Source organism: Amblyraja radiata, chromosome 37 (assembly GCF_010909765.2).
Source record: "Amblyraja radiata isolate CabotCenter1 chromosome 37, sAmbRad1.1.pri, whole genome shotgun sequence".
Lineage (NCBI taxonomy): Eukaryota > Metazoa > Chordata > Chondrichthyes > Rajiformes > Rajidae > Amblyraja > Amblyraja radiata.
Window position 1 is genome coordinate 5,218,500 of NC_045992.1, and position 15,622 is coordinate 5,234,121.

The 15,622-nt window shown below is 39.3% G+C and overlaps 1 protein-coding gene across 3 annotated transcripts in view; it reads right to left on the reverse strand.

The window, feature by feature from the left end:
• chuk (component of inhibitor of nuclear factor kappa B kinase complex) overlaps nucleotides 1-15,622 on the reverse strand; it is a 46,822-nt gene that overhangs the window by 18,548 nt on the left and 12,652 nt on the right. For all 3 annotated transcript variants that reach the window (XM_033012869.1, XM_033012872.1, XM_033012871.1), the window contains exons 10-14: nucleotides 14,726-14,861; nucleotides 11,023-11,214; nucleotides 10,190-10,292; nucleotides 4,783-4,906; nucleotides 3,940-4,091 (exon numbers count right to left, since the gene is read on the reverse strand). In XM_033012869.1, coding sequence (XP_032868760.1) covers nucleotides 3,940-4,091; nucleotides 4,783-4,906; nucleotides 10,190-10,292; nucleotides 11,023-11,214; nucleotides 14,726-14,861 — 707 coding nt within the window. The remainder of the gene's footprint in view (nucleotides 1-3,939; nucleotides 4,092-4,782; nucleotides 4,907-10,189; nucleotides 10,293-11,022; nucleotides 11,215-14,725; nucleotides 14,862-15,622) is intronic.

Here is a 15,622-nt window from a genome sequence, read left to right on the forward strand (position 1 = left end):
TTTCAAATTTTATGTCGAAGAGCCCTCAGGATCATGGCCTCATTGCTGATCAGGCTGCCTGATCACCCTCCCGTGCCATTTGATGCCCAGCCGTTTTTTCAGCGACCTGCTATGACTATGACAGTCTCCGGCAGTCGCCTAAAAATAGCCTAAGTGGGACAGGCCCATTAGTTGGCAACTATTACAATATAACCTTTGCAGGAGTTTGCTGTGCATTGATCTGTCTCTCTGTGTTTCTTCCAATATGACTGCAATTTTCTTCATTAATACATTGATGTGAATGTTTGTGAGAAATAGCCAAGAAAGGTACTAGAAAATAAACAATCTTTTATCTAGTATGAACATCTGCAAGCACCATCTTTTTTTCAACACAGCAAAGTTAAAACATAACAATGTAACAAATAAAGGTTCCATCTTTTAAAGCCATTTATCTTTATTCAACATTTTTGGCATTTAAGAGATGGTGATAATCCAGGTTTACTATGTAAAAAATAAAGTTAGATTAGCTGAAAGCATCAGATTTACTTTAGTTATGAAGGTATTTGGCAAATTCTCAAACCATTGGGTCGTTTGGTTCTTTCCACTGCACTTGATCTTCGATGTGGAGTTTGTTTAAGTAATGCTGTGCATGAATAGCTATAAATTTATTGCAGTATAAATTTGTAGCAGTATATGAGGGATTGGCTCAAAAAATAATTGTGCTCTGGCAACTCTCAGAGTTTCAAAGAGCATTTTAATTTGACAGTGAATTCCTCCTAAAGGGGAATAAATGACAGGTATTCAAAGGGTGCATCTCTCAGCCAGATAGAAATAATGATGCTGATGGTATTAGTCAAAAGCTGGCAGTAGAACCTAATATTGGAAAAACAATGTTATTATTGACCTGTGCGCTGTAAGTATATGAACTAAAATATATATTTATCAATGAACTATTCCAAAAAATTCCTGTTATATATAAAAGACAGAGCTTGTTTGATTTATTTTATTAGATATTAGTTCGAGTTTTGTGTTTTTATAAACAGGTCAGAATTATGGACCATCAATCCAGGTACACGAGTTTGAGGAAGGTCACTGTTTTTAAGTCTGTCTTTGATATAATCCTTGTATTAGTTTCTTGAACATCTCTCCTTCTGGTGGTCATGTGAAAGGCCTATGTAAAGGAGCTGTGAAGGAGCATATGGAAACTGTCCGAATGGATTACATGGTCTGTCCAGTGGAACTGAAGCCCCTGTCCCACTTACGTGTCCTTGGCACGCTAATTACGTGACCTCGTGGTCGCATTGAGGCGCGATGGTCCCACGAAGGTCTAGCGCGACTTCATGCGCCCGCACAGCCGTCTGGAGCGCGTCTGAAGAAGGGTTTCGGCCCGAAACGTCGCCTATTTCCTTCGCTCCATAGATGCTGCTGCACCCGCTGAGTTCCTCCAGCAAGTTTGTGTACCTCCTGACGTCATTTGAAGATGGACACAAAATGCTGGAGTAACTCAGCAGGACCGGCAGCATCTCTGGAGAGATGCAATGGGCGATGTTTCGGGTCGAGACTCTTCTTCAGTACCGTGCACAACTCCATACCCCTCCGTGGTTCTCAGTGAGACCGGCCCCGCGCGGCCACACGATGCCCGTGCACCTCAACGCGACACCGAGGTCGCGTAATTTGCATGCCAAGGACACGTAAGTGGGACTGTGCTTTGAGCCCTCAGGATCATGGCCTCATTGCTGATCAGGCTGCCTGATCACCCTCCCGTGCCATTTGATGCCCAGTAGTGATCGCATAGATCTCATGTGGAAACGGTTTGAAATACTTCTTCTTGTAAAGTGTTCATGTCTCACAGCTGCACAACCGTTTTGTACACCTTTAGTTTCTGTGGTTCTTCACACAAGAATGCAGAGCGACTGATTGCCCTTGCTAGCTTCCACACCAGTCTTACTGTCTCCGACTACATTCTATCTCTGTCCCGCCCACTCCCCTGACATCAGTCTGAAAAAGGATCTCGACCCGAAAAGTCACCCTATTCCTTCTCTCCAGAGATGTTGCCTGTCCCACTGAGTTACTCCAGCATTTTGTGTCTACCTTTGATTTAAACCAGCATCTGCAGTTCCTTCCGACACATCAAAACAGATGAATCTTTCCAGGTACTTAAAGTAATTGCCCTCTTCAGCTCATTGCCATTGATGCTTGTGCTGAAAAGATACACTGTGGACCCTGGAACAGGTTGGTGCCGGACGGACCTTGCTTGTTGAGACTGATTGTAGGATGAAGAATCACAAAGCTTTAATAAACTTGTCAATGAATTGAAGGTCAAACTCTGAATATGCCCTAAGGGCACAGTCATCAGCAACAGTGTCTCTGAGGTCAGTATCTCACTGTTGTCGTCCTTGCCTTCAGTCTCCAGAGAGCCATACAGTCTACCAAAGATCTTATAGCAGAGCAAGATAGGCTACTCCTGCGAAATGCAATGGACTGACGTGTAGTACGCTATGGAGGGGATCATGGGCATTTTTCCACGCCCATTTTAGTAACCTGAGCCTACCTGACCCGACCCGACTCGCAGTGTAATCAATGTTGTGGGGCAACAGTTTGTGTGGGTTAGATTCATAAATCTGTCAGTTCATACTTCTTGTCAAGAATAAAATTTGATTCTGGTAATTGTCTTTTTTAATGTTTTTTAAATCATTTCTTTTTAAATGGTTCACAAGCAGTGTTTGAGTTGATTTTGTAGTAACCGGATCCGACCCGACTCGCAGGGTGATTGACATTGCGGGGGAACATTTTGTGCGTGATATAGGGTTAGATTCTTTGCAGTCTACTAGTCAAGTACACCTCTCCTTCAAAGTCGCTGAGGATCGTTAAGGACACACGTGAAAAACAGGTTGGACAGGCCTGGAACAAGCACACAGCTCAGTTTCACACTACTTTTAATATTACATTGTACTGACGTGTCACTGCTGGAGGGGATCAGTCCCACCATGTCTCGACATGCAAGAGGTGAATGATCAGAAGTTCTTGTTACAATTGGCTTATTGGCTGTTACACTGGAAGCAAACTTGAGCTCCTGGTCAATAGATGGAAGATCACAATCAAAGGCTTCCAATCAACAAACCTTTGTTTCTCTTCAAAAGTATCATGAACAGTGAGCAGGGCAAAACTATGGTTGGATTCACACAAATTGTGTACTTTGATTAGGGCTTTGATCCTGTAGGATAGTTGTTACCCAATTGGACACATGCAAACAAAGCCTTAATTAAAATAAGCTTTGATTTCTGAGGTGTCTTTAGTTTCAAGGATTTCAGACATGAATGGGGGCAGGTTCACTGTTTGCAAAGGTGGAGGTGTAAAAAGTTTTATTTTATGTTAATGATTGACAAAGAGGAGGAAAAGCAATTACAATGGAAGTCAACTTGGGCCTCAGAAGGGAAATGCAGTCGTCAGTGATTTTAATCGAAGTAGGTTCAAGAGAGAGATTCACGGAAAAAAACACTAAGCTCTGCTGCTGCAATTTAAATTCTATTTGCTTAAATGATTCTAATTGTACATCAGGAAAGAAATGCTCCACTTTGTCATCTTGTTGTCACAATGCTTTTGCTTGTGATAGAACGATGCTCACCAGGGATCGATGACAAATTAGTTTTTTTCCAGTCGCGTCATTCCCACAGACCAATCATTATACTCACAAACAGCAAGCAGGTGTTTCAAAAGAAACATAGTTGACTGCGAGCTGCACAAATTCATGAATTTCCAGTTTCTACCAGCAGTCCCATCAATCAAACAAGGACCAGTTAGGCTAGTCGCACAACTAATTGCAGCGTATAAAATTGCCACAGAATAACATGAAAAGAAAGGACATTAGATCACTTGCTGCCAATGTAATTAACAATAGATCCATCAATAAACACAAGATCACAACACATTCAGAAAGAATTTAATAAAGTGGACACTTACATATTCCATATGCCATTTGCTCACTGTACTTTTCCAGATCAAGCTTAATGCTGGATTGAAAGAAATCCAACCTAGCCTTCAACTGCTGAGAATTAGAAAACATGGTTGTTTTCATTTTTGTAAGGTTATTGTTATAACGCAGCAGACTCAACCTGGAAATAAATCACAATCAAAAAAATAAAATTTCATGGAACATCTAAAAACAAAACCTTTCACAATGAACAACAGAAGTTTCTATTGAAAAAGCATTAATTAACACAAAAAAAATAATATTGACAGGGAGGCGACTGGCCAGTAAGGATATAAATCAGTCAACATTAGGCAAGGCACAACATTGGGGTAGAATATTCTATCATTAAAAAAAAAAAGATAATTTTATACGAAATATTTCAAAAAAAATGAACAGATTTTTTAAATTTTGTTTTGCTCTCAACATAATTTGATTAACATTTTTGTTTCACTTGGAAAGATTGTAGCTCCCCAGAGAATGCTAAATGAGTATCCTACAGGGACAGGAAAGACAGGAACCTTTAAAAATAAAGATGCTCATAATTGAACATAAATCAACAGTCTCATTCTTCCACATAGTAAATTGTTTTAGGAAATTCTACTTTAAAAAAATTCTTAATTTTCCTTTTCTTCTATTATTTTCATGTCTTTGAATTTTTCTTCCTGAAATGTTTTTCACCGCTTGGATTCTTGGATCTTATTTGAGATCTTAATCCATGACTTTATAATTTGTGAGTGAGTACATAGAGAGGCAAACATAAATTTAAGTCTTTCTTCATATAATTATTTATCGGTGGTGTATAACATCAGCTCTACAGTGCAGAAATGACTTACATTGCAGCTCTCTGGCCCTGGAACAATCTGCTGTAGTCCTCCTTTAATCCACAGACATAATTCACAGCTTCTCCCCACACCTTCCTCAGCTGAGCATTAGGCAACATTATCTTAGCATCCCGTACTACAAGAAAACATTACAATGAAGTTAAATGCAGCATTTCAGAATTTTAATTTTGACACCAAAACCTACAAATCATTAAAAGATGCTTTTATTCAGCTTAATTAATTTACATAATGTGATTTCAGTCCCAATGTATCTGATCAATTTGAAGATTATGAAATTTACAAAAAATGAAGCTCACCACTCGCACCTTTTTCAAACTATTTAACTGCATTTGAACATTTTTACATCATCTTACAATTCCAATTCTGAATAAAATATTTTTCTGAATATTTGTTTCAAATATACGTCTAACTAAATTTGAGTTCTCCAATCGAAACATTCTCAATTTACGCAAGATTAACCTTGTTGCATATCTTTACAAATATTATTCATACTTTGGTGATGTTTCTAATTTGAACAATAAAATGCAAGTTGTTTGTGTCACCCCTCCATTGTATTTTGTTTCTTGATTGCCTTGTCCAAATGGTTACATCCACAGTAACTCGTATAAATCACTTTTAAATCTTCAGACTCTAGACTGAATTAATTTCATTTAATTATACACTTGCAAATCTACTTATATACACAGAACATTAGGGGCGGCACAGTGGCGCAGCAGTAGAGCTACTGCCTTACAGCGCTAGAGATCATGGTTCGATCCTGACTATGGGTGCTGTCCGCATGGTGTTTGTAGGTTCTCCCTAAGACCGCGTGGGTTTTAGAAACATAGAAAATAGGTGCAGGAGTAGGCCATTCAGCCCTTCAAGCCAGCACTGCCATTCAATATGATCATGGCTGATCATCCGAAATCAGTACCCCGTTCCTGCTTTCTCCCCATCTCCCTTGTATGTTTTATTAAGATCACTTTTAGTTCTAAACCCCAAAGAGTACAGAGCCAACTGGAAGGGTAGTATAGCAATAACATTGCATTCTCAATTCAATCCTGACCTTTAGTGCAGTCTGTCAGGAGTTTGCACGTTCTCCGTGTGTCTACATTGGTTTCCTTCAATTACTATACAAGTACTTAGCATCAGTATTCACACTGTAGAGGGATAAGGACTGTGTGATCAGTGTGGGTATATTAATATGATAGCACATTTGGGGATTAAGAAAGAACTGCTGAGTCTCTAAAAGAGCATTAAAGTGGAAAAGTGCCCAGTAATTTAAATGTCTCAATAGCGTCTTGTACAATTTCAATAATACTTCCGCTGCTTTTATACTCCAGTCCCTTTGAAATAAAATCATCATTGGTCCCATTAGCCTTCCAGATTATCTGCTACAGCTATATGCTATTGGTATGTGTTTCATGTACAAGGACCTCAAAATCCTTTAATGCTGCAGCTTTCTTTAGTCTTGCCCTATTTATCTAATAACCTGTTTTGTTAGTCTTCCTTGCTAACTTTTCATTTACTCAACCCATCAACATCTCTCTGTAAAATCTCACATCATAACTTGCCTTTCCTCTACATTTATATCATCTGCTAGTGCAGCTACAGTATATTTGCTTCCTATCTCGAAATTCCCAATATCTATTTTAAACAGCCGGTATCCCAGTACTGATCCTTGTGGTAATGAACCGCTTAAAGGTCGCCAAACTGAAAATGATCCTCTTATCTTGACTCGCTGTTACCTGTTAGACAGCCATATATTAGATCCAACACCACTTGTTCTTGTAAAGTAACCATTTGTGTGGCAGCTTGTTAGATGCCTTTTTGAAAATCCAACTATATCACATCGACCAGTTGCCCTCTCCCCACCGGCTGATACATCGTCAAAAAACTCTCATAGGTTTGTCAATATTTCCCTTTCATGAAGCCATGCTGACTCTGCTTAATCAGATTATGACTTTACAAATTATTCTGTTGACGCCTCCTTAATAATTGATAACTACTTGTAATAATGAATATTAATTAAACCAGCTGACACAATCACAAACATTTAACCTCACATTAAAAAAAGAAAAAGAAAATCACAATACCTCTCCAGAATTAAAGGGTTGTTGGAAGATTACAAACAATGCATCTACTATATCTGTAGCCATTTGTTTTTAGGATTCTAGGCTACAGACCAGGATTCTCATGCAGCATTAGTTTCTTTGAGTTTGCCTAATACAAAATCTCTAATCTCAGTGATACTACTTAATTCCTTCCCTGTATTTTCAGTATTAATGGCAAGGTCCGAGTATATTTCCTACTGTGAAGACTGATGTAAAAACCTGTTTCTATTTTTTTTTACATTTTCCTTAATCCTCAGCCTCATGTTCACTTTAATGTCTCTCCTTTTTATGTCCTTAAAGAAGGTTTAGTTGGAACAAGTGTTTCTAGTTGGAAAAGGGAGTCAAAAAATGGTACATAGTGGGGATATAATTAGAACGTTGAAAAACAGCATGCATAATAAATAATATGGTTAAATAATGATGTACAACAGTAACTGGAAATGGTTCAAATGATGTTCAACAGAACCAAGGAAAAATACTAAAACAATGAACTGCAGATGCTGGTTTACAAAATAAGACAAGTGCTGAGCACATCAGAGGCATCGCTGGAGAACATGGATATCTCATGTTTTGGGTTGGGATTTTCTTCAGTCCTGTCAGCTCATAGTCCAATAATGCATTGATTTTTAAATTATCAACATAATATTCAACTAGCTCTGTGGCCATGCCCTTGTCCCTTCTTCAGATATCTGCTTCACATATTTCTGTGACCTCTTCCATTCCTGTGTCTCTTCCATGCAATATCGATGTTATAGAATTGTCACTTTCAATCTCTCAGCTTCTTTGTTGCTCTTTCTTGAGCTCATCTACTCATAATTTCACAATATACAGTCCACTGTATGATTCTGTCTAATCATGCTCACGTTAACCGTCTTTGGACATGTTGTGAGCATTACATAAATGTTATTGCTATCATAATGCTCAAAAAAGAATTTTATTGTTCTGTTTAGGTACACATGACAATAAAACACTCTTGACTCCACATGCACAACTAAATGTTGTGTCACTGCCAGAAAGCTGGCCAACTGCAGTGAACTTCCTAATACTGCCAAAGTCTTACACTAATCACTACCTCATTAATGTATCATATTTTAGCACAGCACTCAACAATAACTCTCACCCCAGCCTTTTCCTCTCTTTTGCTTTGAAACCTTTTCTTCCCTCTGGAACCCATTTCCACACTTTCCCTCCCTACAGCTATCTTTTTGAATGGCTTGCCAACTTTTATTTTATCAATAAAACAAATTGGAAAAATGAACAGAAAATTCTCAGTATTTTGAATTCAGTTGAGCACTCACACGTACCACGCAAGAAAACGGCTAGCAAACATTAAATTCTCTCATCCGTATTTAAATCTATGATCGCCTCCATAGGACTCAAAGAAAACAGATTTGTGGGTCAATTATGTACATAAAAGGTTCTATTATACTCTTTAAATGACTGAATCTTCCAGTTAATCTAGGATGCCTTATATGTTTTAACTCCCAAAATGTGCAACAATAACATGCTGAGCCACTGCGCTGTTGTACCACACCCGTAAAGCGGCCTTTTCACGGGGCGACTTGACGCAAGAGTTAACCGGAGTTTAACATCGTGGGAACCTCGTGCGATAACAGTACGGCATTCGTGGACCACCGTGGACCACCGTAGCGCTAACGGCAGGTCATCGTGTAACTTGGTCACTCGGGAGAAAATTCAAGAAAGTTTGAATTTCTCCAAGAGTGACTTGTACACTTGTGGTTGAGTATTGCAACATTATATGAACGTAGTGGCCAGTGCGATATCCGTAATAACTCTTGCGGGTACCGTGGGAACTCCTGCGAACGGTGAACCCGGAAGCTGGACAGAGGGAACGGTGAGTAAAAATTATCTTATGTGGGATTGAATTTAAAAAATAAATAAAAATAAAGATTTGCATCCGCATATGGACATCAACTTATTCATGAGTTATGTTAATGAGATTCAAGAAAATAACTATAATCTTTAAAAGGGACTTTAAAAGGGACTTTACTGAAAGGTTACGCATTTTTATGGTCCGTGAGAAATTTTTCACATGTACTTCTTTGAGAGATACAGGTCGGAGTCCTCGGGTCCAGGGGTCCGGAACGCTACCAATCAATGTTGTACAGAGACCCGTGTAAGGAGTGAACTGCACATGCTGGTTTAAACCGAAGACAGACACAAAAAGCTGGAGTAACTCAGCGAGTCAAGCAGCATCTCTGGAGAAAAAAAGCTGATGTTTCGGGACGAGACACATCTTCAGACTCAATTCCGATTAGGCTGTCTGAAGAAGGGTTCCGGTGTTGGGGGAGTCCAGAACCAGGGTCCCAGTTTTACAGTCTACCGTGGGAACTCTTTAACTCAGTAAAGTAAAGTAGCCTTTATTGTCATATCAGCGCACAGGCAGCAGTTGACTGTTGCTCTATTCAGTTTCCCAGGGGGTCGGGACGGGACTGGAGTTGGGAGAGAAAGGTGGGGGAGTCGAGGGAGACAGATGGGGGTGTCTTCATTTACTGACGGCGGGTGTCTGTCACTGAAACAGGCAGGTGAGATTTCACATCCACCTTGTGTGTGCCTCTCTCTCTCTCTCCCTCCCTCTTACACAGGCTGAGAGACTCTGCCTCTGTGAGTGTACGTCTCTTTCTCCCCCTCTCCCACACACAGTAAGACCGAGGTACTGTGCTCAGTCCATCTGTGTCTCCCACATACACAGTAAAATATGTCTCCAAATGAGCCAATTCAACCAAGGGAGGATATATATAGTGTGTGAAAAAAAATGTTACATCATTTGTGTCACGTGTAGTTCACGATGTTCATTCAAGATTTAACGGAAAAGCTCGGGAAACGGACAAGTTCACTCGCACAAATAGCAGAAATGCCGAGTACCGTGGGAACTCTTTATCTACTGCCGTTATATCGTGCAAGACTCGTGCTGGACCACGACCTCTTCACTCTGGTGACATCTTGCGTCAACTCGCCCCGTGAAAAGGCCGCTTAAGGCTGCATTAGAATATCCATGTTGCAATTACAACATGCAAATATTGCAAAAGCCATGTAAATGTTACAACATCCATGTAAACATTACAAGTGTGAAGAAAATAGGGCTGAAGCGATTTCTGAAACATGCAACAATGAATCAAGGCCAGTCAGAACATTTGTAGTGAGATGTATTTTTACATTGAAAGCCATGATTCCTGTCATCTGTTATGTTCATGAGGATTTAATGGATTGTTAATAGATTGTTTTGATTATAGTATTTCATTTTAAACTTACAAACTGCATTTTGTTTATAACTTAGCTCTTACCAACATAATTAACATGCTCCGGTAATTTTCTGGCAACAAAAGGTCCTTCATAGATGGTGCTACTTTTATCAAAGAGGTACACCATGTACCGATCCCAGCCTCTCTGCAAAATGAGAAAAACATATTGAAACACAGTTTGATTGATACAACTTCACATATTAATGGAATTTGTAGTCAAGGTACTTTTTGTCATTGTTTCTTTTGACCACTCAATTTAAAAGGCACAGTGTTTGATATATTTGAAAATATAAAAAGTAGCGAATCCTTGAAATTATTGTATCCGGTACTATAATTTAGAACGTTTGAATGAAAGTTATCTGCTTTCCCCTTCGATTGGAGGCATTAGTTCACTTCAATGAAATTGGCCAACATCTTAAAAAGAATCACAATGGGAGGCATTTTTGACAAGAGCAACATTTACTGCACATTATGGCCCTTGAATCATTCCCTTGTTCATTACAATAAATAACCTGGTTCTTTTGGTGATGGGCGGTAAACCTTAACATTTTACAAAGATGATAAACTTCAGCTGATAGAGTGTCAGTATTTATTGGCATCTTAGAAACTCTTCCACGAGCAAAGTATATTTCAAGAGCCGAGAGCGTTTAATTTGTCACTTGTACCGACAACAGAACAATTATTTTTTTTTCTTGCAGCAGCCTAATGGGTCTATAAACAGTACACAAAGATAATATATAATAATTAAAAATTCAATAAATTAATTTGTAGCTTTTTGATTAACAGCATCAATAATCATCAAGTCATATACAGCTTCATTAACACATGGGCAAAAAGTCTATATTTTTATAAATATAATAAAGATTAATACTTACTACATCTGGCACACATTGATTGGCAGGCTTTCGAGGATCCAAAGAAATCCCGGTTTCCACAAGCAACTCCTGGTTTGCAGCAGCAATTTCTGTTTCAGCTTCGATTCGCATTTGAAGAGAATGCAGGCTCTCATCAGGTTCAATCAAAAAGGAATGAACCCGGGCAGAAGTCATATTTAATATATGAACAAACTGTGAGAAAGATGAAACAACACTCTCAGATTTTTTTGAAATTAATTCTAACAGTCCCATACACTTCTCTTAACAGAAATGTATCCAGTCTACTTTAAACTGTTTTACCATTGGTGAAATGGATCGCCAGTAAAACCATAGGTACACAAAAATGCTGGAGAAACTCAGCGGGTGCAGCAGCATCTATGGAGCGAAGGAAATAGGCGACGTTTCGGGCCGAAACCCTTCTTCAGTTGGCTTCTTGCCCCTTTGTTGGGTCAAGAGCTTCAGGCCTCTGCACTCGTCACTTTGTGATATTCCTATTTAAGCTGCAAATATAAACCTGCCAAGTGAAAAGTAGAAAATCGTATACAGAAATTCATGCCATACTGGAATTGTATGGAATTAACCACAAGAGGGCACTCTAAAGCAAATGAAGGCCACTTTGTCTCTGCAGTTCCTTCTTAGACACTCTAAAGCCCCTGTCCCACTCAGGAAACCTCTGGAGACTTTGCGCCCCACCCAAGGTTTCCGTGCGGTTCCCGGAGGTTGTAGGTGGTTGCCTGAGGTTGCAGATAGTGGAAGCAGGTAGAGGACTGACAAAAACCAAGGTGTTACTGAATTTGAGGCACTACATTATTTTTCTACAAAAAACCTTCCAATAATATTTTGAGCTGAATTTAAAACACAAAGACGACAGGCAAATATTCAAAAGCTCAGTGACAACCATCATTTCAACAGTGGATTAGTAAGAGCTAGAAACATTATTAGGTTCATGATAGAAAATCTAGCCCTTTGCTACCGTCAGAGTTGATGTCGTTCATGAGGCATTAACCAGTCTGTTTTCCAGGGTCATCGAACATGCCACAAAACTATTTCAGAGAAGTTTGGGGCACTTAACCTTCATGACTTGCTCAATGAACATACAACATCAGTGAAACATTTCACCTAGGGAGCTTGCTATGTACACGTTGACTGCAATGTTTTTAATGTGACAACGGTGACTGGATTCTGAAGTACTGAAATAAAAAAGCTAGAAATACTCAGAACATCCAGCATCTCATGAAGAAAAAGCAAGTTAACATTACAAACTAATGAACTTTCATCAGAATTATTGAGTTCAATGTTAAATTCTGAGGATTGTAACATACCTAAAAGAATACATGCTATTAGTCGATCTACTGGTGTGTATCATTGGAACAGTGTAAGAGGCCAAGAATAGTCATCAGAGTGGGGGTGGGATGGAAAATTAAAACCACAGGAGACTGGAAGCAGGTCACTTGAGTACCAGGAGTTTCTGCCAAGTAGTTCCTCAATCTGCATATAGCAAATACAGAAAGTGCTGGAAATCAGCATGTCAGGCAGCATCTCTAGAGAATATAGACATGCAAGGTATTGGATTGGGATCCTTCTTCAGACTTCTTTAGTCCAAGCAATATAGAGACCATTTCAGGACACTGAAACTGGGGCACTAAATGAAAAAGGGACACATGAATTGCTGCTCCACTTGTAAGGTTTTTAAGGTCTTAGAGCATTGTAGGAGGTAAACAGTAGGTATTTCATCTCTTGTGGATAGATGAAGGGGATTTGACAGAGTTGAACGATTGAACTGATATTTGTGAAGGGAATAGTTCTTCCAGAATGCTGGAAGAAGAGGTGAAGTAGAGAGGAGATGTCTAGTGGTGCCATCACACAGTGGTGGTAATTATGAAGGATGATTTAGTGAATTTGGAGTCTGGCGTCATGGAAGGACAGGAGAAGAGTGAAAGCACAAATGTAGGTAATTATTAAGAGCCGGTCCACTATGGTACAGCAAAAGCCCCTTTTAAGGCAAAAGAAAAACACCTCAGAAGTACTAGTGTGGAAGTGTCACGATAGGAATACAATGGAACCAAGAAAACTGGCCATACTTAGAAGGAACCCTTACAAGAGCCAAAATGGAAAGATGTATACCGAGTAGATTAGTGGTCTGTAGGTTTGTAATGAAAATTGCTCACAAGACTATTTCACCAAGATTTCAAATAAAAGCCTGTCAGAAATCAGCAGTAGAAGTGATGATACATTTGAGTTCTGTGTGGGAACAGGACACACAATTATTGCAATGTACTGAAAAAAGGAAGAAAGGAACTGGCTCAGTTCAGACAGAAAGAAGGATCTGTGCATGTATAGTTCAGATCTACATGCTCATAACTATGACTTTGACTTGGTAGAAGTGAGTGGAATTAAGGGAAAATATGTTCAATGCAAAAACAAATTCAGCTGTGAGTAAGTTAATAAATTGATACGAGATAGTAGAATTAGGCCATTTGGCCTGACATCCATACTAATCAACAATCCCGACACCCATACTAATCAAGAATCTATCTATCTCTGCCTTAAAAATATCCTTTGACTTGGCCTTCACTCTTTCAACTGGCAACCGTACAATATTTGCTCCATAGTATGATGAAGGGTCTCAAGCCGAAACGTCACCCATTCCTTCTCTCCAGAGATGATGCCTGTCCCGCTGAGTTACTCCAGCATTCTGTGTCTATCTTCCATATTATCTTTCATTGTATTCACCCTATCACAGACGTTCCCTTGTTTCTTCCACCACCACATCCCTCTCTGAAGCGACCAGTCTGAAGAAGGGTCTCGACCCGAAACGTCACCCATTCCTTCTCTCCAGAGATGCTGGCTGTCCTGCTGAGTTACTCCAGCTTTTTATGTCTATCTTCAGTTTAAACCAGCATCTGCAGTTCCTTCTGACACCTCTCTACAACTTATTCTGTACTTAACTTTTCCTAATTCTGATGAAAGGCTATCGACCAAAAATGTCATTGTCTCTCTCTGTCAGGTACACCCTAATCCAGCATTCTCCGTGATTTCAGATTTCCAGCATCTGAAGTTTACTTTGCAACCATTAAAGTACTGTGAAGTCAAAATGCAAAGTGATTTTTGTTATTCTGAGAATGTGAAAGGAATGATTCTATTTTCTTGAAAAAATATAATTATTGATCGATCAAGTTTTACTTTGGGATCAGGTTCCAACAGGGTGAACTCCTCATTGCTGAAGGAAGAGATTAGGTAACAGCCGTCAGATCCCTACACACCCTGGCCAGTTTCACTGAATATTCTTCATGCCACACAAATGTTTTGGGCCAACAGAAATAATTATGGTTAACTTTAATTGATTAAGAAATATACTGAGAGATGAAAAAAACGAATAAAGAAAAATGACAGACAATTCAAATACATTTAACCCCAAAATCTTTCTGAACGTGTTCAAATTCATATGCATTAAATGACATGTGCTATGATCATATATTTGATAAAATAAAATGTTTTGTGCAGTCTTCATACTTTAAAGAAATGTGCAGCAAGACATTCACAATAAAATATAGCAATTCTGCAGAAACTCTATCTTGACATTCCCTTTAATTGTAATTCTGAATTTATTATATTGTCTTTCAAACATGTGTTTATCAGAGATTTCAATAAATTAAACATGTCATATGACACTACACTAACCAATATTTATGGTATAACCAACCTTCTGACTTAAAATCTGCTCCAGGAGCGTGAAACAGGCTAGTCGATTTGTGTTTGGATCTACATTACCACCCCGTTGTTTTGGATCCCAAACCAACATCATTTGCAGCCATGTCTCCAATGGTTTTACCATTAAGCTGCAAAACAAAACAAAACCATTCAAAAATGAAATAGTCGCAGTGAACTCCCCATCATGGGAAGGGGGGGTGAGTGTATGGAACAAGCTGCCAGAGGAGTTAGTTGAGGCTGGGACAATCCCAACGTTTAAGAAACAGTTGGGCGGGTACATGGATAGGACAAGTTTGGAGGGATATGGACCAAACGCTGGCAGGTGGGACTAGTGTAGCTGGGACATGTTGGCTGGTGTGGGCAAGTTGGGCCAAAGGGCTTGTTTCAACACTGTATCATTATGTAATTATCACAATTTATGTCTGAAGAAAAGTCACAGAGGTGAAACGTTAACTGTTTACCTTTCACAGATGCTGCCTGACTGCTCAGTGTATCAGCCTTTTAAAAAAAAATTGTGGCAATTTACTTAGATTTAACATTGTAATTATTTAAGAGTTATTATTTGACCAGACCCTGGAAAACATAAGATTCCATGTTGCCTGGTGACTAACATACATTTACTGGGGAAGATTCCAGCTGTTGGTCACTTCACAGAACTAAAAATTGATCACAAAATACAAGGTGCTGGAGGAACTCAGATGTTCAGGCAGCATCAGTGGAGGGAATGGAAGGTGATGTCATGGGTGGAGACCATTCTTCAGACAGTATCTGGGGAGAGGAAAGGCCAGAAATATCGTCTCTCCATTCCCTCACCAGAAGCTGCCTGACCCAATGAGTTTCTCCAGAACATTGTGTTTTGCTCAAGATTCCAGTATTTGCAGTGCACTTG